Raw genomic sequence first — 26,852 nt, forward strand, 5'->3', positions numbered from 1 at the left:
GGCTCCCAAGACTCCCCTGTGCCAAAAGAAATTGGGGGGAAAAATAAAAAAAAACCAAAAAATATCTGTAGGGGTTTAAGGACATTACCAGCATGTTCTGGGGGCCTCTGGGCCAATTTAGACACAGGAAAGGTCTTTTTTAAAAACAGGAAGTGGCTTTTGCTCATTCTTGTTGTTTAAAAAAAAAGGCTTGGGCTAAAAATGGTCCAGAAAGGCCTCAAAACATGGTGAAAAAGCCTCCATACCCATACTAGAAGGCTTTAAGGGGCACAAAAATGTTTTTGAATGTTTTTGCAACAGGGATGTGTTGGGGGGTGTTCCTTCACAATGACCTTCCACAATGGCTCCTCTCCATTTTAGACTGGCAGTTTCAGAAAACCATGAAGCATACACGACTAAGCTGGGATCTCAGTCTCTTTCCTCACCTCACCCCATGTATAGTGTTAGACATTTAGTAATAAATACCCATCTTGTGTAGCTTCCTGTTTATTTGTTGCCTTTCTCATGAGATTTATTGGGAACACCAATAAATTTAGAACTTTAGAAGCTCAAGCTGAACTACCTAATATCTCTCCTCCTCCTTCTTCTCCTTCCCTCCTCTTATTTCCAGCAAAAGTTGCTTGTGTAAAATCCAGGGATATGCACTGGGCATTAGTAGCACATAGAGATCAACGCGATATCAACCTTTCCTCACTCCGTATGCTAATAGTAGCTGATGGCGCCAATCCATGTAAGTGGTGACTATAGAACAATAGAAGGGCACAATCCAGAATGCTTTGCTGTTAGGCATTCCTGGTTGACATTAGCGATGGTGCAAGCCACTGAATGCACATCTTAAGTACTTGGTGGATGTTTTCTTTAAGAAATTTATTCCATGTGTGAGATGGTTTGCTGTTACATTTGGTTTTAGGTTGGCATTTAGAAATGATTGGCTCTGGCACAACAAGCAATATCTTCATGAGCATTTTGAGCTTTAGTGCAAACTGTTTTCAGGAACGGTAATTTATTTTGGTTTGGGGTTTTCTTTTTTAATGTTGCTTTTCTTCAAGTAAACTCCTGAAGCAAACCTGATATTCCACATTAATGCAAGTTGCAGCAAATCCAATTAAATATGATCTGACAAGCTGTTACATAAAGGCTGAATGAAATTTATCCTTAAGCAATAGGAAATAGTGGAAGGTTTCGCTGCAAAGCTTTTGTAAGTTTTATTTTCATACTTGGGTAGACATGTCAAAGTAAAAAACAAAGCATAGCCCTCAATGTAAGTTTTCTATGAATTATGAAGGGTGTTTGTCAAAAGAAGAGGCTGCTTCTTCTTTAGCTTTTACCTATATGTTATTTTTTGTGTATGATGTCACTCCATACCGATATAACTGGGTTTAGTTTGTATTTTATATTTAGTTTATATTTTAGTTAGTTTTGTCCCAAACATTGACTCCAGTATGAAACCAGCTGGCAGATACAAAACCTCAGTAATAATAATAAAAATAATATATAATATCATAACAAAAAATTATAAAAAGAAACAGGTTACATCCAAGAACCAGTATGAACATCTGTTATTTTTTCTTGTGTTTTTTAGATTATATTATAAATGTATTTTAAATTATTGTGCCTTTTCATAGAATTGCTGCTGCTGCTGCTGTTGTTATTATAAAATAGGTTTTTAAACTAAGCTTTTATCTGAAAATTTTGTCAACTACCTTGGGCCCCCCAAGAGGAGAAAAGCAAGGTATAAATTGAATGAAAGAGTGAAAGAATGAATGTAGCCCAAGTGAATCCAAAAGTCTAAAATTAAAAAATAATAATGAGCAGGACCATATTTTGATTGTCAGGCTTTTAGAGACGAGGACTCGGAGCAATGGATGAAAGCTATAGGAAAAGAGATTCCACCTCAACATTAAGAAGAACTTCCTGACAGTAAGGGCTGTTCGACAGTGGAACACACTCCCTTGGAGTGTGGTGGAGTCTCCTACTTTGGAAGTCTTTAAGCTGGATGGCCATCTGTTGGGGATGCTCTGACTGAGAGTTCCTGCATGGCAGAATGGGGTTGGACCGGATGGCCCTTGCGGTCTCTTCCAACTCTATGATTCTATGAAATATGGTGGCCTGTGAAATATATGGGTCCCAGCTTCAACCAAGCATGTATAAAAGTGGAAAATATTTATTTGTGTTTGTTTGATTTACATCCTGCTTTTCTCCCAAATGGGACTCTGCAAACTGTGATTGGGTTCCAGTCAAACTGTTTAAAAATACTTGGCATGAGCCACATTTTTTTTGTATTTTAATATGCATGCCAGAGTAAAGAAAAGAAAAGTGTGATTAAGTCATTAGAAGCAGCAGGGGAAATGGTTATTCTGTTTCTTGAAACCAAATATTAAGCTCCATATGAAAGAGAATTTTCTACGTGTATCTCTCTTTCAAGATACCAGGTACAGCTACTCTGCTAGTATCCTGTAAATTGCTGTGAATTATTCCAGAATACACTTCTATTCTACATGGGGTTTTAATTAAAGTATTTTTTTTAAAAAAAGCCTACTGCATAATTGAAACTCAAGCCGGCCTCCCAATTTCTTATGAAACATTTAGACAATAACAGTCTAAATCTACCATGGCTGGGATCCATGCACAAGCTAAATTGGCTGGAGAAGGATTACAGATCTCTGCCAGCCCTTTGGATATCAGTGCTGCCTGCCATATTAAGTCTCCTTAGATTTCAAAGACAAGTTTGCATGACACAAGTCTTTTTCAGCACTTGGCACTAGTGAGGTACATATTATTATTATTATTATTATTATTATTATTATTATTATTCTTTATTTAACACTGTAGACTTACACAGCACTGTACATACAAACAATAAAATTGATAAAAATGAAACCTGCCAATGGCATACATTCTACAAAATACATATAAAATAATAGTAATACAAGATCAGCAATTTCCAGTCTTGAATCCACAGAAGTTGTTGGACTCTAACTCCTAGAAGTCTTAGTCAGCATAACCAGCAGTGAAGAATTCTGGGAGTTATAGTCAACAACATCTGTTAGGGCCGGGGTCATAATCTGTATGACTAGGCTGCAGTACATTTGTATGACACTGAAATTTTTTGAAACCTTCTGTTCAGAGCCTCTCTATTTTTGTAATGGAAATTCTCCTTCTTACACACTGAACTATGTCGAAGTTAGATTCCTTTATTTATTTTTATTTTTATCTCCAGGGTCTATTTCTAGTTGTGATGCATTTCTTAATGTCTTCCAAAGCAAAGGCCTAAGACAAGAAGTCATCTGTCCTTGTGCTAGTTCACCAGAGGCTCTCACAGTGGCTATTAGAAGGTACAGTATGTTTATGTTTAAAATGAGCAGTCTTGAAGGCAATGTAGGTTCCTGTCTACAGCTGTCCCAAAACTGAAAAATGGGAGCAACATTTAATCATTGGACTCATTGAAGATCATTGCTTTTAAAAAAAATTGCATCACTCTTGGTTTTGAGTTGTTTTTCTTTATTCTGATTTTCTTTCTAGGGGTGCATCTACATTGTAGGGCTTAAGTCTAATAAAGCTCATGCTTCTTTTATTCACTTAAGTCCAAAACACACAACAGAAATAATCCAGTTTGAGACCACTTTAACTGCCCTTGCTTAATGCTAGGGAATTCTGGGAAATGTAGTTTTGTTTGACATTTAGCCTTCTCTGTCTGAGGGCTCTGGGGCCACAATAAACCACAATTCTCAGTATTTCGTAGCAGAGCAGTTAAAGCAGTCTCAAACTGGATTATTTCTGCAGTGTGGTTTGGACCTTAGTCTCAAAGGTGCTACAAGATTCCTTTGTGAACTGATTCTCCAGACTAACATAACTGTGTCTGAGTTTTACCATTTAAAGTTGTGTCAGTCTGTGTTATTTCTACAGCGTAGATGTACCATTTTTCTGATTTTTAAAATCAGTTTGTTTAAAGATGTTCTGCAAACTTGTTGCTTTCCATTGGTGTAATAGGAAGCGTACAGTTTCTTTTATATGCAGACTCCTTATACCTCAGTTTTGCCTGTCCTTCAGTTGATAAAATGTTTTAATGTTGAAAATATTGAAAGGCAACTGTACAAACGTTATCATTCCAAAATGCTTGTATTTCTTTTGGTAGTTCATATAAAGATCCATTGTATTGCACTGTATATCAAATCATATAAACCTATCATTCCATTCACTTTCTAAATATGTTTTTAGTGTGTTTTTTTCCATTATGGCTGCAGAAAAATCATTATGATTCCATGATTTCACCCACTGAACATGTACCTAGACTAGAGGCACCGAGATTATGGTGCTCACATTTGCATCATGGATAGAAGCTTAAAGGGAGACAGTGTGGTGTAGTGATTAGTTTGTTGGACCAGAGAGACTTAGGTTTAGATCCTGACCCCAGGCTGACCTTGTTTCCTTCAGAGTCTGTCAGCTTAACCTTCCCATAAGCTGGTTGTGAGCATAAAATAGCAGGGAAAAATACTAAAGTTTCAGGATATGAATGTTGTTATAGGCTTTGCACATGGCTTGCATTGACACAATTTGCAGTTTAATATATATATTTAATATGTATTATTTATTGTGATTTAACCGGTAGTTGTGTTTTAATTGCAGTTGTGTTTGGGATGGAGCTGCCTTCCATCCAAAATATGTGAGTTAGTTGGAATAGAAATCAAATCAATCAGTCAGTCTACCCACACTAACCAGCTAGTAAAGAGATTAAATTATTGTAACGCCACCAGATAACTTAGGATATTGCCTTTTACTCAGTGAGTCCATTGGTCCATCCTGCTCAGTATTTTCTATACTGATTAGTAACTTCTCTCTGGCTGCATCAGCAATAATCTGGTTTGACATCACTTTAATTGCCATGGGTCAATGCTATAGAATTCTGGGAAGTGTAGTTTGTTGTGGAACCTTACTTTCTGTGCTGAGGTTCAGTTTATATTGCAATGTTCCTCTATTTTGTTTATCAGTGATGTATGACAAAGGGAAGAAAACTGATTTTAGAAAGCAAAAAGATAGAAAATTTTATGTTTCCAGGGTGATCTTCTGACCAGTATGGCACATATTGCAGGGTCAGAGATGATGTTGATCAATAGTGTGGCTGCATTTTCCTCCTAAATGATGGGGATGCCATTTATCACTTCTGGACATTTACCAGGCTCCCATTTGTTATGCCTTACTGCACATTCAAACCAACCCGTGGCTAACATGTTTGATTCTTTTTGTTAATCTCCTGGTGGGAGAGGAAGGAGAGAGGAAGTCTCTTAGTGTCTTTTAATTAGAATTTGTGGAGCCAGTCATCCATTGTTGCTTTTTAATAAACAAGATGAGCTAATACCCAGGTAGTATTTCAAGCATCACAGGGAAACATCTACAGGCAAGTGTTTCTTATGTCAGATTGGAAAAGGCAGAGATGCACACTAATGCCTTTGTTTGATGTCTCATGGTGTGCCCACATTACATGAGAACATATACCATTACTAAAAGCACCATTGCTTGGGAACAGTCTTGCCATTAAACCCAAGACAGAACAACAAAGCATAGACCTCCAGATGTTGTTGGACTGTAATTCCCATTAACCTTAGCCAGGATAGCGAGTGGCGAGAAATGCTGAGAGTTCCACTCCATCAACATCTAGAGAGCATCGTGTTGCTCACCCCTGCACTATTCCAACTAGTGGACGCATTTTCTTCCTTTTTGCCTTTTGGCTTCTACCACGTAGCTCTGTGCAAGATGTGTGTTTCTGATGAAACCAAGTAGCAAATCAGTGTAGGATGTGACTGTGTTTGTGTAATATGGCAAAGGAATCAGAAATGGAAAATACGTTGAAAACTTAAAAAGCTAACTGAAGATCTGTGAGCTCTTAGAAGTGGTAGTGGAGGAAAGTTGTAGCCCACTCTAAAAGCACAGTCCTATTTTTCAAAAACTTTTCCATCCTCCTGAAGAGTCCCTGAGAAATTAACCTGAGATATATCTGCATGGCTTGAGTTCTGATTCTAAGTGTTGCTAGAACACGACACAAGTACATGACATAGAGCTACTGATGTCAGAAGAGGACCACTCTGGTTGGGAATTGTGGCTTATACTGAGAGCTTTTCCTGCAAGGGTGTAACTACAGGGAAATAAAATTAGTGTTCTGCCTTCTAATACAGTTAGACCTGCATCCAAGAATGAAAATTTTCTTCACTCTCCAAAATTTCTAGTATTGCAGTGAGTAACACATTGAAAATTGTTCATACCTAGAACACTTATATTTGCTATGTTCTTGCCCACTTGGTATCTTTGGATCCCTATACTGTGTTTCTGAAAGCTCATCTGAAGTTTTAAGTTGTAATAATGCTGGCAGTTGAGGGACAGAAAGTAAAATTGTATGTGTATGTATCTTTTTAAAATTCATGTGTTTGACATTTTTCATGTATTGGCAGGCCAACAGATGATAGCAATCAGCCACCAGGCAGGGGGGTACTGTCCATGCATGGTCTTACCTACGGCGTCATTAGAGTGGATTCTGAAGAAAAGCTTTCTGTGCTAACAGTGCAAGATGTTGGCTTGGTGATGCCAGGAGGTAAGAGTGCCACATCTTTCTCTGGAAAGTATGGACTTTTCTTGTTGAAAGATTAGTCAGATGTATAAAACTACATGAGATCTGTTCAGCAAAGACAAATGGTTTCATATTAGCTGCTGTAATCTTCGTTGTAAGGTATCTTGGGAATTGTAGATGTTGTTATGAACCAAAGAATCTCTGACACCTCTGAGCATGTTTTAAAAATGTTTCAAAAGACTTAAGCAATGTATGTGAATTATGGTATAAGCGTCCATACATTTTAAAGAAAGAGCCAGGTATTTAAAAGCAACATGATTTTTCCATAAAGCACAAATGAGTCCGTTATTTTCTCCTTCAAAACCTTATTTAACCTAGCATAGTTTAAATGGTCTAAATAGTCTGTGGATCTAAAGAAAAGAAGTTATACAATATACATATTCAAGTAATATAAGTAGCATGAATTCTGTTATCTAAGGATGCATCCACACTGCAGAAATAATCCAGTTTGACACTGCTTTAATTGCCATGGCTCAATGCTGTGGAATTATAAGAATAGTATTTTGTGAGATATTTAGCCTTCTCTGTCAGAGAGCTCTGGTGCCCAAATCCCAGAATTCAATAGCTTTGAGCAATCACAGTTAAAGTGGTATTAAACTGGATTATTTCTGTAGTGCAGAAGCAGCCTATATAGTTGTTGTCCTACATAATCTAAATTGTAACTGACTCCATTTATATTTTCTTATTTTGATTTCTCTCTGTCCAAATAAATCCTCCCCCCCGCCAAGCTATCTGAGGGCTGTTCATCCTGTTCAGTAGAACTTTTGTGGGATTGTATTTTTCCTAAATGTTGGCAATGAGATAATGAGAGTTTTTTAAACCTTATCTAAGCAAACAAGTAAACAAGTAAAAGCCAAACCAAGCAATAGCCAAACCCAAAAAAAATTGATTGTAGAAAGTTAGTGTTTGTGAGAACAGAGTTAACCTGATATGCTAATTCTCCCTATGCAAAGAATATTTGATCTCCCCCCTCCTTTCTGGAGTTGTGCTGATTTTTTGGTGTATTGTTTGTGCTCTAGTGGTATGGTGGCTAGTATCCCAGTGTTTGGATGTGGAAAACTCAGGTTCAAATTCCCACTAAATATTGAAAAAATGTAGTAAGTAATCTAGGATACATCGCCATCTTAGGAATCAACATTTTTCACATTATTAGGAGTCTAAAGCATTGCTTAGAGATAGGATGGCAAACAAACTACACTTTTTAAATGGATGAAATTTGGTTATTTTTTTCCACTTGCAAATCTGGTTCTCAGGTCATAAAATGCATTTTTTGGGGACCCTACTGGAGACATTAGAGCTCCAGTATAATAAAGACAAGTGGGTAAAAAACAACAACCCAGCATAGTTCCCATTCATTTCTGTGACAAATGTGAACTCAGGGGTCTTTCCTACTGGGCTGTGTTCATGATTCATAGAGACACCAATCCCTGGAGTGTGCCAGCTCAACTCAAGGTAGTTTTTGAAGATCTGTTGTATTTTGCTGCTTCTGCTGCCCAGTCTGTACTCTGTTGCTAATGCCACCATCCCTCAACTGAACATGTGTATATAATTATTAAAAGACATTGATGTCTTAGGCAGATAGTGATAACTCTCAGACTGATGCCCTGAGTCTGAACCTCCAAACTTGACATGAAGCTTTTATGCAAGGCCAAGTTTTTCCATGAAGGACCTCATAATAAATCATGCTTAGAAAGCCATGCATGTCCTTCTTTTTTCTGTTTTTTAAAACTGTGACAAGGTAAAGACAGCTTCTGAATGGCTGGACTTATTACAGCATAGATTGCAGCCCTGACTTTGTATGTACATATGTTTCACAGTGGATGGGAGCAAATGCAAAACTAATGCTCCTTGCACTTATAAAGGCATTCTGCTCTCTCTCCTTTTCACCCTCTGTCACATTGGCTCCTTTCCCTGTTTCTAAACATATGCTTGTCTCAGGATTTACTGCAGTAGCAATCCATCAGGAGTCATATATGGCTTTCCCTTTTTATGCCCAAGATTGGAAAGAGCAGAAGCATTAAGAGGCACTTCTGTCATGGTAGAATCATTTCCAAGAAGTTGGACTACAGAGCCGATCTGGAAGGCTTCTTTTCTTGACAGCATCACATCTTCTCCCCCCCCCCCCTTTCCCCCCTGCCTTATAATAATGATCAAGGGTATATTTATCCTTCTCCAGCCCTCCCTCTTTTTATAGCTTTAGCTATAAAGCATGGGATGTCTGTCTTATCTCTATTTAATATTTAATGTGATTTTGTTTGAAGAATTACTTCTGTATCTTCGGTTCTCGCTATACCACTAAAAACAACAACCCTGCTTTCTGGGAGAAGGAGGGAGGGGCACTGACAACAATAGTTCTCTTGACAATCCTTCTGAAGTCTGAATAGAGGTTTGGTGATTAGTAAGGCGCTAACCCACAGTATCTTTCATATTAGCTGTTTCAAAGCTTGATGCACAGCATGAGTTATTAAATCCACACTTGATACCCCATGCACAGTGCAAAATTAGCTTTTAATGTTTCTGGTATTTACACGTACACTAGGCAATAAAACTATCAAGTCAACTTTAATACTTTTTGGTTTCTTCTTCTGAATATATTTCTATATTTTAGAAATCCTAACCATGTGTATTCCAGGAAACTCTTTTGCTTTCTCTTACCTAGCCATCATGTGTGCAGTGAAACCAGATGGAGTTCCTCAACTCTGTCGAACAGATGAAGTAGGTGAACTCTGTGTATGTGCGATTGCTACTGGTACATCTTACTATGGGCTCTCTGGAATGACCAAAAACACATTTGAGGTGAGTTGGGGTTCGCCAAGAGTGTTCTTTTGTTAGACTTCTAGGTTTGAAAAATGCTTTGGATTAGTACTGATGTAAACAGTTCTATTGTATTTTAAAGGACTGGTGAAGCTGCCTTTATATTGAGTCTAACCATTAGTATGTAATCCAATATGGCCTATTTTAGCTGGCAGCAAATTTCAAGTAAATCTACCTTTATATTGAATCTAACCTTGGCTTATACATTCAGACTGCCAGCAGATATCCCATAAAGCTCTCTTTATATACTTAGTCTGATCATCAGTTCATCCAGTACAACATTGTCTACGCTGACTGGTAGCAAATAGCGTTTCCATGAAAGGTCTTTCCCAAAATACTAATATCCTTCGCAGGACATCCAATAACTTATATGGAAAACATTTATTAGGTACAGTTATATGTGTGGATTTGTAAATGAGCATTTATAACATATAGTGCAGAGCACAAAATGGAATTTCTATACCATTTTATTAAATTGGCTATAGATCACCCCAAAACAGGTTCTCAAGGCAAGTATCACTGTTGGAGCAAAGCAAAGCAAGATGTGTATGCCTTCTGGAATTAAAATATCCTGGGAACAATATGTAGGGAGGATAAGAGGAAATTCAGGGTGTGTGTAATAAATAGATAAGGATACCGGAGGGCATGTACATACCTGTTATTTCATGGAATCCTCTCTAGTGTTCTGGTATTTTGTACTTTGTTTTCATATATCCTTAAGCATAGCCTCAGGCAAGGTGCTAAGGCCAAACAATTCATCTCTGCAGTAGTAGGAAAAACTGAAAAGATAAGAGGTACAACCTTGAACTTGTCCTCACACCCACTTTAGGAGAAGATGTTGCCAGGATGGTCAAGGACCTTCTCATTAACACGAATGGCAGAATTAATATCTTTTGCAGGAAATAATGGAAACCAAGAGTGTATGATGCAGTTGCTATAACTCTCAAATTTATGTATTTCATGGCACATGTTGTAGAGCAGGGTAGACACCATGTAGACACCATGCAGTTCACCAGATGTGGTTCCACTGGAAGTCCCAGTAGCTCTAGTCTACATAACCTATAGAGAAGAATGCTGAAAATCGCAGTCCACTATCGAGAAGGCTACATAGACCTCACCCATGCTCTGGGAGCTCATAAACTGATTCACTGATACAATGAAAATGTAAATCCATCATTTTTCTCTCTACCTTGCAGGTGTTCCCTATGACCAGTTCAGGTGCACCAATAAGCGAATACCCTTTTATAAGAACTGGACTGCTTGGGTTTATTGGCCCAGGAGGACTTGTATTTGTTGTTGGCAAAATGGATGGTCTTATGGTTGTTAGTGGACGGAGGCACAATGCAGATGACATCGTGGCCACGGCGTTGGCAGTGGAACCAATGAAATTTGTCTATAGGGGAAGGTATGCTTCACTTTCCTTCCTTCCACTTCCTTTTGTAAAAAAGGGAGGGTGGGATTCAGGAAAAGGTACCTGTTTTGCTCAGAACAGAATTTGAAGGATTCTCCTTTCAAACAGGCAGTGCTTTAGTTCCACTAGAAAACTTTTTTTTCATGTTCTTATTTTAGATTGAGCTTGGGGAAAAAACTTTTTGATCTATAATTCCCCAAACCCCCAGCCAATATATTCACTATCCATGCTGGCTGAGGCGTGTGAGCTGCAGTCCATCCCACCCACCCACCCCAACTGGTTCAAGAACATATCCAAATGATAGTAATAAATAGTAAAAGTTTAATTTTAAAGCTGCCTTGAAAAAACTAAGGCGGGTTATAGAACGCACATTTGGGGCGGTCTGGACCCGCCCCTTTCCCCGGAGTATCGGGGCTTCAGTGGCTACACCGGCAGCCGCTGAGGCCCCGATCCGCCGCTTTTCGGGCTGCGGGGAAGCAGCAACCACCGCTTCCCTGCAGCCAGAAAAGGGGTGTCCCTGGGGCTTCAAGCCCCAAGGACACCCCGTGGCGGCGGGGAGAAGAGAAAGGGGCCGCTTGGCCCCTTTCTCTTTTAGTCCGCTGGGCGCAGCCGTCTGAAGGCTGCGCCCAGCGGACTAAACCAGGAAGGAGCTCCGAAACGGAGCTCCTTCCTGCTCCGTGTTCAAGGCGCACTAAGCGCCCTGGCACGGAGCAAGGATGTCACGTCCGCGCCGCCCCATCTAGAGGCGGCGCGGCCGTGACGTCCTCATGGCGGCGGCCGTACGGAAGGGCCGCCGCCGTTTAGTGCGTGACGAGCACGCACTAGGGTTAGGGCGGTGCAGAAGCACCGCCCTTTTGTAACCCTAGTGCGTGCTCGTCACGCACTAAAGTGCCAGTTTGTAACCGGCCAAAGACAAAAATAAAACGTTATTTATTTATTTATTTATTTATTTATTGTGTTTAGTATAACCACATTCTTGGGGAACTCACAGCAGTAACAACAAACTAAAAATGCAAAGAGTAAAAAAGAAAAGTAAAAGAGATATACAGCCAATGGGAAGGCTTTTTTATAACAAATAGAATTGGAATAAAGGCCTGGGAGTATGAAGGTACCTTCCCTTGGCACTTAAATAACCTTAAATTAGGTACTAGGTGAGCATCTCTGAGGTGGGCATGGCTTCTCTGGTATACTGCAAATGGAGACAAATGTATCTCCATGTTTTCCTTAGTCTAAATAAAAACTAAGAGAACATGGATTTTTTGCTGTTCCATGACACTGAGCTCCTCTCAGTAAATACTGATTGTAGGGTGAAATTATATTCTACAATGATTGTATATTACTCTTTGGAGAGTTGAAACAAGCTTGCTTTTATAAGAGCTGTTCCCCGAATCTGATGGTGCTCTATTTTAAACTTGTGTAGGTGTTCAATGCAGCTGTCGTTTTCTAGAAGAAATAAGAACGGGAGCCCTAGTCTTCTTTGTTGCATAACCTATGGGTGCTTAGTACCAGCAAATAACGAAATACAGTTTTCTCTCCACTTGATATTATTGTCCATTTAGCAGTTTTTATTTTCCCATCCCACAGAATAGCAGTGTTTTCTGTGAGCGTCCTTCATGATGAGAGGATAGTTATCGTTGCTGAACAAAGGCCAGACTCTACAGAGGAAGATAGCTTTCAATGGATGAGCAGAGTTCTGCAGGTAGGATTGCTTAAATTGTAATCAGGAAGATGAAATGTAAACTCCTAGTAGCCCAACATGCTACCTGTTTCCTAGAAAAACAAGCAATTTTTCTCCTATACTAGTACTCACATGCAGAAATAGACCATCTGCCTGCAAAACAGATATCTGTTCTAACTTCTCTCCAGCCCTGCCTTCAGGGCTGGCTTAAGATATTTTGCTACCTGGAATAGAGGTCAAGATGTGCATATAGGCTGAGAGCCTGTATCATACTGTGTGGTTTCAAAGATCCCCGGTGGCACAGTGGTTAAATGCCTGTACTGCAGCCACTCACTCACAAACTATAAGGTTGTGAGTTCAGTACCAGCCAGGACTCAAGCTCGACTCAGGCTTGCATTCTTCCAAGGTCATTAAAATGAGTACCCAGCTTGTTGGGGGCAATTAGCTTACAGTTGTAAACCACTTAGAGACTGCTTAGATGGTATGAAGCGATATATAAATGAAGCTGCTATTGCTATTGCTAATGCTCCACCCATGCTGTGTCACATATATTCTGCTCCCAGGAGGCAGCTCTCACAGGCATTTATTTGTCAAGGTGAGAGGATGGGAGCCCCTGGCTGAACTGCAGCCAAGAGAACAGAGTTCGCATTCCTCTTTCAGTGACGAGCTGGAGATCCAGGAGGGTGATGTCAGCTCCTGACTACAGAACTGCAGCCTGGGTGATTTCTGCTATCCTTCCCTTGCCAGTAAATAGTCCTGGCAGTCTGCACTGACACATAGAAGCTGCTTGTGGGTGGTTAGATATTGTGCAAGGATGCACAGAATGCTTCCTTTTAAACTTCCCAAAGGACACACACATGTGTAGCCCATTAACAGGATTCTGGCTATTGCATAAAGATTGCTAATGCCACACTGTTTATGGCAGAGGTGAAAATCAAATTGCACTCAAGATGATGTTGGACTGTAGTTCCCAGCAAGCCTAGCCAGCACAGCCAGTGCTGAGAAGTGGTGGCACTTGCAATCCAATAACGTCTTGAAGAGTCCATAATTCCCATTCTGACTTATCTCTAATTCAATAGGGCATATAACTGAAGAAGAAGAACGGCCTAAAGTCTTCTTGAGGACCACATGTCTCCCATCCCTCCTACAAATCCTCTTTTTGTATTTTCTGAAGTGTCGTAAACTTTTCTGGTGCTACCAATCATTATACTGTATTTCCATCTTCTCCTTCACCCCAGGTAGCAAATCATCTTAGGCTGGCCTTGTGAAGGGAAAGCAAGGAAGCACATGCATTTATTTCTGTTACATATAGTTAGGCTTAGTTGATGTGAAGTATTGACTCTAAGAGAGTGTGCCAAGACTTCTCAGAAAAGGTGGATTTTCAGGAGAGATTTCAAATAAACAGCACACCACTTATACCCAGAAGTTCAAGCCACAAGGGAGAAAGGGCAAAAGTTATTTGAGGGAGCAGGAGGCAAAAACAATTATGTGGCTATACTATATAAATTGCTATATAAATGGAAGGGTCAGTGTAGTGTAGTGGTTTGAGTGTTAGGCTGCAGGAGAACTGAGTTTGAATCGCCACTCATCCATGGAAGCCCACTGGGTGACCTTGAGCAACTCACACTCTCTCAGGTTCAGAAGAAGGAGAAAGCATAGGCAAAATCCCCTCTGAACAAATCTTGAAAACTCTGAGATACGTTCATCTTAAGTTGATAATGACTTCAAGGCTGACTATAACAACATATAATGGGAAGAAACTACTACTGTGCTTTTTTCCCTTCAGTCTTTCCCACCCTCACAATAGGTAATCTCCTTCCTTGGAGGTGTTTAAGCAGAGGCTGAATGGCCATCTGTTGGGGATGCTTTGATTTAGATTTCCTGCATGGCAGGGAGTTGGACTGGATGGCCCTTGCGGTCTCTTCCAACTCTATGATTCTGTGATTCTAAAACCTTTGAGTTCAAATGAGGATATGAAAATTTCTGATTCAATCGTTTTGAGCTTCACTCTGGATCTCATTGAGTTTCTCCACGTCTCACTTTCTTTTTCTTCCCATTCTCCTTTCATAACAAGTTGCAGGACTTTTTTTATTTTGTTTTCACTTTGAAAGTAATGCAGTTTCTTTACCCAATTTAACTCATTTGTGCATTGATTTGCACAGTTTACCTAATGTACTCACATTTTCCTCACTGACAATGTTTATGTGTACTTTTCAGTTATGCATATTTTAGCCTGAGAATGCCAGAAGTGTGCTTTTCCTCAAAAGTCTTGACAGGTGTAAAAAAATTCTACTTTTGTTGTATGCCAGTGAAATTTTTCCCCATCCTCAATCTAAATTCATAGATCCCTTGAAAGATCTGCTGTGCAGAATTGAATGTGACCTGGTTGTAACATAAAGTGGTGTAATGGTTGGATTAGGACTGGGGAGAAAATTCAGATCCCTATTCACCACTGAACTCCTCTTGTGATTTTGGACCAGTCATTATTTCTCAGCTTTAAAGTGGGGTGGGTAGAAAAGGGACATCAAACTTCTTGGGAAAAAGACAGAGTAGAAGTGTAACAATGCACAAATAATGGACTACTTCTGACAACAGTGTGAATACCAGCCACTGCTACAAATCATATTATGTACTGAAAATGGTACCAGAATTCAGGGAACAGGGAAGGTGATTAATTGCCTTTGTTTTAATGGCTAGCTACTGTATATTGTAGTTTGATGCAAAATGTTACCTCATTGGAAAGAGCCCTTGCTTGTCATGTTCATGTATGTTGCATCCTTAAATCATTTATTTTCAATGATACATGTTGAAGTTGAAAAGTAAAATCCTCTAAATAGTGCAATTTTCTGCCATTGCAAACTTTTATATTACTTCAGCTGGGATTTTTTTTTTGGCTGACAGACCACATGACAGCCCAGCATTGCCATAGTTCCCTTTTGAGTGGAACTGCTTAAATGATCATTCAAGCACATTTATTCCCTAGATAAATAATGCCAGAGGGCAACTTTACACATGATCACACTTTCCTTTGATGTGCTATATACATTGGATTCTTACAGTGTATGTAACTATAGCAAAGCAAATTCTTGTGTGTTCTGTGCCCATCTTGTTATAACAGCAGACATATTGTTCCCTTTTACATTTTGGTGCCATGGTGACAATTTTAGTATAATTGCTTCTTTTTAGGTCCTTTGGGGTGCATCTACAGTACAGAAATAATGTAGTTTGACACTGTTTTAAATACTGTAGCTCCATCCTGTGGAATCCTGTGATTTGTAGTTTTACAAGGTCTTTAGCATTTTCTACTAAAAAGTGCTGGTGCGTCACAAAACTACAAATCCTGGGTTTATGTATGATGGAACCATGTGGTATCAAACTACATCATTTCTACAGTGCAGATGCACCCATAGTTGCAGGGGTTTTTTGCAACTACACCTATACATGTAAAAATTGTCCTATCAACTAGGGATAACCCATCACACATTTGATAAAATCAGTTGTAGTCTACACACCAAACCTCGACCTACTCTGTGGGTTTGGATTGGTTTTTGTTGTTGTTGCTGTTGTTGTTCTTATTTTTGGCCTGAACAGACCAATGTAAGTATTCTCGTGAATTTCATTATCCTTATGTATGATACAATAGTAACATCAGCAAAACAAATAGGTCTTTGCCCTGTACATCTTCTAGTTAAAACATAAATTATGTGGGAGGCCATAAATAAAGAAAGCAGGAAAAGACAGAGAGACAAGAAATGCTTGACTGCATACATTTATTCCCACTCTTACTCTTTCTCTCCCCAAGCCCACTTGGCCATGTGGAAATTATTCCCCAAAAGGAAAAAAATGTATTTCAAGCTGTCATGAGCATAGGGAGAAACAAGCATCATGATTCAGTCTGGAATGGTACTGGGTTGGGGTTGTGGGGACATATAATTCTTTTTTGTACCTAGGTACATGTTGGATTGAATAAAGTCCCTAAAGTAGCAGATTTTAAGAAGAACAGAAATTAATTTTCTGTTGACCCAGGTGATAATACTGACCTAGCACTTTTGTTTTGCATGGATTACTTCTCTAATAATCTTTGGTGGTCACTTTATTATGGGAATTCTGCATATGATGGAGGTTTTCCTGTGGGCACTGGCTCCGCTGACTGAGAAATTATAGGTGCAAGTGGTCCAAAACAGCAAACTTTTCAAACATAGCAATTGAAATATACAGAAAGACCAGAATATCCTCTTCTCTTTCCTATTCCTTAGGTTTTGGGAGCAGATCATTTTATTTAATTTATTAGGAGGAAAAGAAATCTTGCAGTTTGTCCCAAGTGTAAAAGAATATGTTAACCAAGTTCAGGCTTGTCTTAGGTTTGCAACATACAGGAATTGCGCACAGTAAGCAAGAAAGAGGAATAGTCTGCTTCAGTTCGATTTTCTTCCCTCTGTGAAACAAACCTGAGATCAGGTTGCTCAATTTAGATGCCTATCTGCATGTCCTTGATCTTCAGAGTAGCCATTACTAACTTTAACTTTCAGTTTCTTTCTCAATATATATTTTTATATTCAATATACTGACTGGGAGACCTTGGGCAAGTCAAACTCTCTCAGCCTCAAATTATGGCAATGACAAACCCCCTTTGAAGAAATGTGCCAAGAAAAACACATGTTAGGTTAATGTTAGGGTTGTCATATGTCAGAAACAACTTGAAGGCACACAACAACAACAACAACAAATACAATGAACCCTTCTCATTTCCAGGGATTTGGTTCTGGGGTGCCTGCATGGATGGCCACACTCCATATTATTCAGTGGCCAGTGACTTGCTTACATCTGTGTGCATGCACCACAATTGAATTATATGGAGTCTAGCAAGCTGGAGATGTTTCAATCTGCTGATCTCTTGTCTGCTGATGCAAAGGACCTACTATAAGTATTCCTAATAACTTTTCTACAACCATGTGGAATATTAGGCACATGTAAACTGTTACAGCTATTGGATCCATATAGGTTCAGCACTCATGATAGCCCCTTTACATTTTGGGCTAAAACACTAGCAGACTCAGAGGTGCTAGACTGAGATGCTGACACAAGTGTACTATCTGCCACTAAGTTTAATTGTGACTCTGTAGCTTTGACCCCTATGGACTCTCTTCTCCCCCAGCTATTGCATTAAATTTAACTTTTTTGTTTAAATGTTTCTAGGCTATAGACAGTATTCATCAAGTGGGTGTTTATTGCTTAGCCCTGGTACCAGCAAACACACTCCCAAAGACTCCCTTAGGTGGAATCCACTTATCAGAAACGAAACAGCTTTTCCTGGAAGGAGCATTGCATCCTTGTAACGTGTTAATGTGTCCACACACCTGTGTAACCAACCTGCCTAAACCAAGACAAAAACAGCCAGGTAAGCTTCATGGCTCCATGATTTAATGACCTTGTTACACACTTTCTATTTTCACTCTGTTTCCTACCAGTCTAACTGGTGAGTGGAATATCTGTGCTCTTTAGTAGTAATACTTGCATAGGAAGAAAGGGGTTCCCTTTCAAGAAAACATTTCTGATCCAGTGGGAATACATATTAATGGTGCTCTTTTGTTAATACGCTACTTTTCTTAATCGAGTTCTACTAGTTAGGCATTCTGTGGGCATTTTTCCAGTCTTCCAGTAGTCAAGGAAGCATTTGTCCTGATGACAAAGAAGGAAATGATTGCTGACCAGCTGGCTTTTCCTTTCTGTTATCTCAAGTTATCCTGGCTCATTTAATCCCCCCTATTCCTCAAATGCTAGGGGAGATTAAGGAAGTATGATAACTGAAGATAAATTGCCATCAGCCAGTAGTGTCTCCTAGTCATTCACTCTCATTATCGCTTAGAAAAACACGTTTCTGTAGCTTTCCCCTTCTGTCAAGTGATAGGCTTCAGAATACTCTAGAGTGGAAAACAAGACGGCTCTTTACATTATGGCATAGCCAGGTTCCAGACTTTCTGGTGCCACATGACCATCTTAAGCGACTCCTTTATTTCAGCAGTGAAAGTGTGTTCCTATGCTTGCCTTGGTGCCTTCCAGGTATGTATATACCAGATTGAGAGTAAATGTTAGTCAGTTGTGCATCAGTTATTGTTAGTACCCATTTTTGCCATGGATGGCCTCAATGGTGAACATTAGCAGAGCGGTTCTTGGACATTATGTCTCTTGGTGGATTTTCAGATACAGTCATCAGTGTTTCTTTCCATGAAGACTCCTGCTGCCAAATTGGAGTGGACTGTTGTGGCAAACAGCTATCATACTTTTGCCTGGAAGGTGGAAAAGATTATTAACATAAAAAGGAATCAACCTATTGACCTCTAGAAATCAAACAATATATGTTGTATATTGAGCATTCGCATCTGAAATAGTAATTTGGAACAAGATTCAATATCATGGATGTCATCCTAAATGGGGGAAGTGATTGTCTGAATTTTGCTTTTTATAACTTGTGCATTCTGCTGTTAATCTTTTTCATAAATATTATAGAAATTGGCCCTGCCTCTGTGATGGTGGGGAATCTGGTCTCTGGAAAAAGAATCGCTCAGGCAAGTGGCAGAGATTTGGGACAAATAGAAGATAATGATCAAGCCAGAAAGGTAAAATGACAAGCCTGTGTATACTGCGTAAGGTTTCACAAACAGCGTAATTGCTGTGCAGTTATTTGTAGTATCTGTTGGAAATGTGGAGGTGCAATCAGAGCAAGAGCAAAAGTAGTTCCGCTTCACCTCCAGAACTATTAGCATTAAATGCAAGTTGGAAATGCAGATTATAAATATTCCATATAAATATATTCTGAAAGCAAAGTCCCATTGAACTTGGTGGAAAGTAGTTCTGGTTAAGTCTACTTAGGATTAAACTGAATATATACTGTTTCCTACTTTAAGAGCATTGCTTTGGAGTATCCCTTTTTAAAAGCACATTTCATTCTATATAATTTCAGCCTATTTAATTGTTTTAAGAACTGTTGGTAGATGCAAGGCATTTTGATGTTGCAGTCTCAGTGTGATTCAAAGATATGACAACCATCAAGCTTGCTGTAGTTAATCAGTTTAGGATCTGGTCATTGCCTAGCTGGGAGACTACTCAAGAACTCTTGTGTATTCAATAGGAAAAAAATTGTATTAATCATATAGTGACCATGTTGTATGTATGTGCTACTATGCACAGAATACAGCTGGTAGTGTGCTGAGGTTTTGTGCTAGCAAAATATTGTCCAAGACTGGATGCCAGTGCATTCTAGAGATTCATGCACAGTTCCTACATCTACTACATTTCTAGCAATTCCATGAACATAGAAACTGCATGTTGAAATGTGTCACATACATCTTGACAAACACCTATCCTTTTTGTCCTTCAGGATTCTTTTTACCTTGTTATCTGTTGTTGTTGTCATTGTATGCCATTAAAGCTGCTTTATCTTATGACAACTTCCAATGTGTATGGGTTACAAATAGTATTTAATTTTAAAATTGACCTAGTCATTCTTAGAAATGCAAGTGTTTCATTTGAACAGAATTTTGGTATGAGTGTTCCCTTTTCTATCCAATCCATGCAAGCACTGAAAGCAAGAGAGCTTTGCTCTGCTGATAGATAAACAAAATGGATGACAGCAATTTATTTTATTTTACAGATTATTAAATATTTATATCCAGCCTTTTCAGCTTTCCACTCTCAAAGTCCTAAGTTTATTCCACTAGCATGATGTAATATATGAATGTGTTTAAAAAAGGCAGCATTGTTGAACGAGGAAAGGGCAGCTCTCTGCTTGTGTAATCCTACATTTGCTTACCTAAAAAGTCTCATTAAACTCAATGGGAACAACTTTTGAGTAGATATTCAAAGGATTGTGTTTCATAAGTGCTAAAAGTACTAAATGATGCCTGTTGAGAGGTGAGAGAGGCCTGTCCACCATCTAATATAGAATTAGTAAAAGCATGATTTGATATGGGTGCAAACTGAATAATGGTACATCTACACTGTTGGGAAAATGCAGTTTTGACATCACTTCAAGTGCTGTAGCTCCATCTGCTATGGCATCAGTCTGCCGAATCTTGGGATTTGTAGTTTTACAAGGTCTTTAGCTTTGTTTGCTAAAGCATGCTGGTGCCTCACAAACTACAAATCTCAAGATTCTGTAGGTTGAAGCCATAGCAGTTTAAAGTGGTGTCAAACTGTGTTATTTTTTCAGTGTAGACTCGCCTTAAGATGGATGACACAACATTCCCTAAAATGTGTTGGTATGAACAACTGAGAAGGGAGGGTTGGGCTAAAACATTCTGGAGTAAAATATTTAATTGTGGTAGAACAGGCAGCTATGTTAGGATATCAAACCAGCAGTGATATATTCAAGTTTTTTTACTCAGTGTCTCAAGTCAAGTCTCAGGTCTGTACCTTCAAGTCCCAGGTCGAGTCTCCAGTCCCTGCAAGATACTTTCAAGTCAAGTCTCAAATCAAGACTAAGGGGTGAAACAGACTGCCCCTTCTGGGTGGCCGTTTACGTGGGGGCAGCTTTATGAAGCTCTGATGGTGCAGCATTTACACACCACACACAGCTGGAGCATCATAAAGCCATCTTCCAGCTATAGCACAGGCAGAAAAGTACGCTTTTTGCTGCCCTAAAAAAAAGAGATTGGGGCCGTGGTGTGCGGTTGCCATGTCCCCAATCCAGTCTCTGAAGTGGCGGCTTTTACTGGAGTTCAGTAAATAGAACATCAAAAAGACATGCACAAACTTGGGAAGCAATTCTCAGAGAGGAATAGCAAATGTATTAAGTAACAGGCTTGAGGTAGAAGGATCCTTCTAAAGCTTCTCAAAAGTTTTAGAAGGCTTCTCCAATGTGCAGCTGGAACAGGCTGCTGAGTAGACCTCAACCCTTGACTCAAGCCTATTGCATAATATGTTTCCTGTTTCTGGATGAAGTTAGATCAGCAAGTCAGTTGCTAAAAGTATACAAGTCTTACGTTGAGCTGAGTCAGTGCATCATTTACTGCCAAATCGGGCCTGTGTCTAGTCTTTGAAGCGACTTGAGTCCACGTCTGAGTCACCTGATGCAACCCAGTTTTAATCAGCAAATTGGGGGATTTCATTTATCACTAGCTATAAAGAGGTTATAAAAAACACTCCTCTTGGTAGTATGCTGCCATTAAAAGAGATCGCCAGCTTTCCAACTATGTTTGAATTTTCTCTTACCTCCCTTTGAGGAAGGCTTTCACAGAATTAAATTTCAGCAAATGACGATTGCCTTTCTGAAGGGCAGGTATCTCCACCCCCTGTAACTGACAGACTCTATTTGCAGTAATGGCTGTGTAGAAAACAATGCATTACCCCTTGTGTTGTCCATTACATACCAGCCCTAGAGAGTATCTGTCGTCACAGTTTGTGTCACACTGTAGTGACTGGCCAACTTCAAACATTGTATTTTTTTTAGTTATCAAACAAGAAAGAGTGCAATTCTTGTTGTGTTGCATTGTTTGCAATTGCAGCAAAGAAAATCAGAATGTAAACCTTGAATCAGTTGGTATTTCATAACAAGAAAGTATAGCACCCTGCATATATGGAAAATCTTTAAGAGGTTTCTATTTAGAAGTCTAATTTGTTTTGGGGGGCCTAAATACCCTAAAGGCACCAGATCCCAACCGATTTTGGAAGCTAAGCAGACCTTGCTCTGGTTAGTACTTGGGCGAGAGGCCACTAATGAATATCAGCTGCTTTATTTCAGAGAAAACAACTGGCAAAATTACCTCTGAGTCCTTCTTGTCTAAGAAAATCCTGTAAAATTCATATGGTCATCTTAAGTTGACAGGCACCATGCATACATGAAGATTTATATCATGCAATACAATATGATATAATATGTGTTTCCCCACATAGATACCTCACTATATTGTATTCTGTATTCATATTTGCAACAGCCTATGGCTATAAGTAATTAAAATTTGAAACTGCTTTGTGTTTCTAACTTTTCTTTTGCTTATTCATTTCCAGTTCCTGTTTCTCTCAGAGGTCTTACAATGGAGGGCACAAACAACACCTGACCATGTGCTTTATACACTACTAAATTGTAGGGTAAGGCCATGTGGAGTTAATTTACATTATAAAGATGCCCCTTTTTACCTCTTTCTGTCACAAAAAATTGGTTTAAAAGAATCACTTTGTGTTGAAAATAAAAGAAATGGACAGTAGTGCTATAAAGTCTAAAATTAAATGGAATCCAAGGAGGTGCAGGGGGAGAGGGAGGAGAGAAATTATTATTAGTATTATTTATTTATATCCTGGCTTTTTCAGCAATGCTGGCACTCATGGTGGCTTACATATTGAAATCAATAAAGATTATATATGTGTATACAGTTGGCCCTCTGTTTTTGCGGGGGATCCGTTCTGCCCCCCTCCCCTGGAAACGGCTTGTGCATATTCAAGCTTCATAGGCTTGAATGGGGTGCACCCCCGTGTGTGCGGCCCAGGCACATGAGCCATTGGAGATAGCGGAGGTCGCCCCCTCCATGGATATTTGAGGGCACAGATCCCGTATCCGCGGGTTAGGAGGGGCGACTGTATATTCATATGAGTGTGTCTGTGTGTGTCTTTGTGTATGTGCATGTTTTTTTTAAAAAAAAACAAACAATCCATAGAGTTAAAACCATTTAAAATTTATTAAAATACTATTAAAGAATCAACAAAACAGCCCATAATTGAAAGCCCACCAGAGTTGATTCCTAAAAGCCTGATAGAATTGGAAAGTTTTCTCTTGCATCATTGTTGGCTTGGAGAAAATTTCAGTTGTTGTTGTTGTGTGCCTTCAAGTCATTTCCAACTTATGGCAGCCTTAAGGCAAGGTTTTCTATGGCTGCCCTTGACACTGTGCTGCATTTCAAAGATGGAGCCTCAAAGTAGGGGACACGATTCTGCCCCTTGAAGGAAAAGACTCTTGGGCCCATTCCACACGGGCATAAAGTGTGTCCTGGGGACGTACTTGGGTTAGGGAAAGTGCGTGCCTTACGCACGCACCTAACCCTAGTACATCCCCAGGACGTACAAAATGGCGGCGCCCGTTCCACACAGGGGCCGTCATGACTACGTCACGACCACGCTGCCTCCAAACGGGGCAGTGCGGAAGTGACGTAGTGGGGCCATGCGAGGGCGCCTGGGGCGCCCTTTCTGCGGCCCCGGAAGGAGCGCCATTTTGGAGCTCCTTCCATGATTTGCGTTGCTGGCGCAGCCTCTACACAGCTGCGCCAGAAACACAAATGAGAAAGGGGCCGAGCGGCCCCTTTCTCCGCATCCCCACCATCCCCACCAGCCCCAAGGACACCCCTTCCGGGCCGCGGGGAAGCGGCCTTTTGCTGCTTCCCCATGGCCTGGAAAGCGGCGGATCGGGGCCTCAGAGGCTGCTGCTGTGGCAGCTGGGGCCCCGATCCGGCGGGAAAAGGGCCAGTTACAGGCCGCCCCAAACGGGCGGTCTGTAATGCGCCTTGCTGACACCACATTTTTGGTTAGCTAGTAAAGCTAGACAATATGTGTTGACTCTGGCATCAACACATACTTCAGAGCCACTGAATTGTGCCAATATCCTAATAATGTGCTTACCAATGAAAGTACTTTACATTTGGGTGATTTGGGTGCATGGACGTCCCTCCATTTAAAATTGTATTGATACTACTAACAGTTAGCTCATGACAAACTATTATGTCCCCCTTTTTTTCTAATAAGATTGGGTAAGCGAGATAATACAAGCTCTTCCTTTGTCCTCGTTCAGTGTTTCAACTCTCTCCTAAAGTGATTCCTTTGCCAGCTGACTTCATTCCAGTGTTGCAAGTTAGTGAACAGAGAAACTTCCAGGAACACCCCTTTTAGACAGACTTCTTTATATCTCAATATTGCTAAGTTAATATGCAAGCATTGAATTACTGAGCAGCTATAAGAGAAAGCACTGCTTCCTCTGGGTTGATGATGTGCCGATTCTCATGGGTGTTTGGAAGGGCTTCATTGGCTCAATTTAAGCCACTTTATTATCAATATAATCTGAATTTGGTTTGAAATCCAAGACTCATCAGAGCCTAAAGGCCTCCCTGATTCCCCTTCCAGAACTAAGCTGACAGTGAAGAGAGCTCTCAGTGGAGCCTCCATTAAGCTATAAAGGATGCCAGCATGCATGTATGACAGTATCTGACATTGCCTCAAATCATGGGAGATGCATAGATTGTATGAATCTATGCTACCATGGCTGCTATGGTTTCTGTAGGCCCTGAACAATACTATATATCTGTATCTATGTGCAGGGTCTATTGAAGACCCACAGGGAGATGACCCTTTCTGCTCCTACCTGATAACTTTAGTCAGGAAAGGGAAGAGGGATATAGCAGAAAAGATTCCTCAGTGTAGTCAACCATTATGGACTAGGCCCAGATTTTAAGGGCATTTGAGCCCAACATGATGTAAACAGGGAAAGCAAATGAATTATAAGAATAGGGTTTGTTGTGCTGGGTGCCAACCTAGCTTCCTTAGGAAGGGAGTTCCACAGCCTGGGAGCAACCACCAAGATGGCCCTTGGTCTTTCCTTGTTATTTGTTCCTTTTATTTCTTGTGTGTTTTAATTGTATTTGTATTATTATACTATAAGCTACACTCAGTCCAATCATAGGATGAAGGGAGGATACAAATCAAATCAATCAATAAAATAATGATTTAGATGAATAAAGGGCACTTCTAATACAGTTTAAAATAAACTGAGCTAAAGACTGAGAAAAGAATGTATTCTTGTTAAGAGAGAGAGAGAGAGGGAGGGAGAGAGAATTGTCTGACTTGAAGTGAGCAAATATTCAAAATGATGGACAAATGAGATCAAATAAATAAATATTGATTCCACAAGGCAATGGAAGGGCTCCTCAGATGGACCTCAAGGATATAGCTGTATAACTAATGAATTCATGTAGTCATGTAGAAGATGGAGAAAGAATGTTTCTGTGCTCCAGAGACTAGGATACAAACCAATAGATTCAAATGATAAGAAAAGAGATTCCACCTAAACATTAGGAATAACTTCGTGACTGTAAACTCTGTTTGACAGTGGAGCAGATTGCCTTGGAGGGTGGGGTGGACACTCCATCTTTGGATGTATTTAAACAGAGGTTGGATGGGCATTTTTCAGGAATGCTTTAGTTGTGTCTTCTTACACAGCTGGAAGTTGGACTAAATAGCCCCTGTATTCCCTTGCAACTCTTAGGTTTCTGTGAGTCCTTCCCCTTAGAGGCACTGATGTAAAGGAAGAGAAAAATAATTAAGTAGTTTGTGAAATCCACAAAAACTTGGACAACTTCAACAGGAAAGAAGAAACCCTTAAAGTAAATAAAGTTTGGCTACCAGTCCTGAAGAACACCAAAACCAGGACTCAGAAAATGCAAATGAGAAACCACTCAGGGTCAGAGGCTTCCCTGGCAGACAATGATCACCAGTTAGCAGACACTAATCCTCTTTTGCATATCCTCCTACCTTGAGAAGGCCATCAACAACAGAACAATACACAGATTAACATGGGAATCACTCCTCCTCACCCAGGGTCACACAGTGTGTGTATGTATGTGTGTATACACACACACACACACACACACACACTTCCAGATCAGCATTCTCTGAAGATGCCAGCCACAATGCCAGCAAAACGTCAGGAATAAACTCTTCTAGAACATGACCACATAGCCCAAAAAACCCACAAAAAAAAAAACCCCAACTATAATTAAGTAGTTGTTGAGAAGAAATCTAAAGGGCATTTGGGCCTGGTTAGAGGCCAACAGTTGGTTCATCTTTCTGACTTTCATCACTAATTCAGATTCCACACACAACTGTGAAAATGAGTTGTTATATGTCACATTTATATCACTGACCCAGTTTAAAATGAGCTGTAATTAGATCATTTATGAATAAAACGTGTATATTAAAAAAAAACCTTGCTTAAAGCTCTCTGCTTTTTCCTTCCTCCCAAATACAGGGGACAATAGCAAACTCTCTAACATGTGTTCAGCTACATAAGCGAGCTGAAAAGATAGCAGTTATGTTGATGGAACGGGGACATTTACAAGATGGTGATCACGTTGCTTTGGTCTACCCTCCAGGTAAAGAGCATATATGTATTTTCAGTGCTGACTCTGAAAACTTTGCTATTGTAAACTGACCTTTAGCTGGCTAACAGAGCTAGTCATTAAAAATAATAATGGCTGAAAAGCAATGAGTGTATGCACTTTGTGAGGTTTAGATTAGCTGTGTCCCACTTTTCCCATCTTTCTGTATGGGACTTAGCTATGTCTAACTTTTCTTCC

General features: G+C 39.8%; 1 protein-coding gene across 4 annotated transcripts in view; it reads left to right on the forward strand.

The window, feature by feature from the left end:
- DIP2C (DIP2 acetate--CoA ligase C (putative)) overlaps positions 1-26,852 on the forward strand; it is a 330,762-nt gene that overhangs the window by 257,450 nt on the left and 46,460 nt on the right. For all 4 annotated transcript variants that reach the window (XM_089533524.1, XM_089533526.1, XM_089533527.1 and 1 more), the window contains 10 exons: positions 611-730; positions 3,221-3,335; positions 6,444-6,583; positions 9,279-9,415; positions 10,630-10,838; positions 12,429-12,543; positions 17,719-17,920; positions 19,030-19,139; positions 22,528-22,608; positions 26,525-26,648. In XM_089533524.1, coding sequence (XP_089389650.1) covers positions 611-730; positions 3,221-3,335; positions 6,444-6,583; positions 9,279-9,415; positions 10,630-10,838; positions 12,429-12,543; positions 17,719-17,920; positions 19,030-19,139; positions 22,528-22,608; positions 26,525-26,648 — 1,353 coding nt within the window. The remainder of the gene's footprint in view (positions 1-610; positions 731-3,220; positions 3,336-6,443; positions 6,584-9,278; positions 9,416-10,629; positions 10,839-12,428; positions 12,544-17,718; positions 17,921-19,029; positions 19,140-22,527; positions 22,609-26,524; positions 26,649-26,852) is intronic.

The sequence above is a fragment of the Sceloporus occidentalis genome, unplaced genomic scaffold, assembly GCF_023333645.1.
Source record: "Sceloporus occidentalis isolate IW3139 unplaced genomic scaffold, rSceOcc1.0.p SCAF_7, whole genome shotgun sequence".
Lineage (NCBI taxonomy): Eukaryota > Metazoa > Chordata > Lepidosauria > Squamata > Phrynosomatidae > Sceloporus > Sceloporus occidentalis.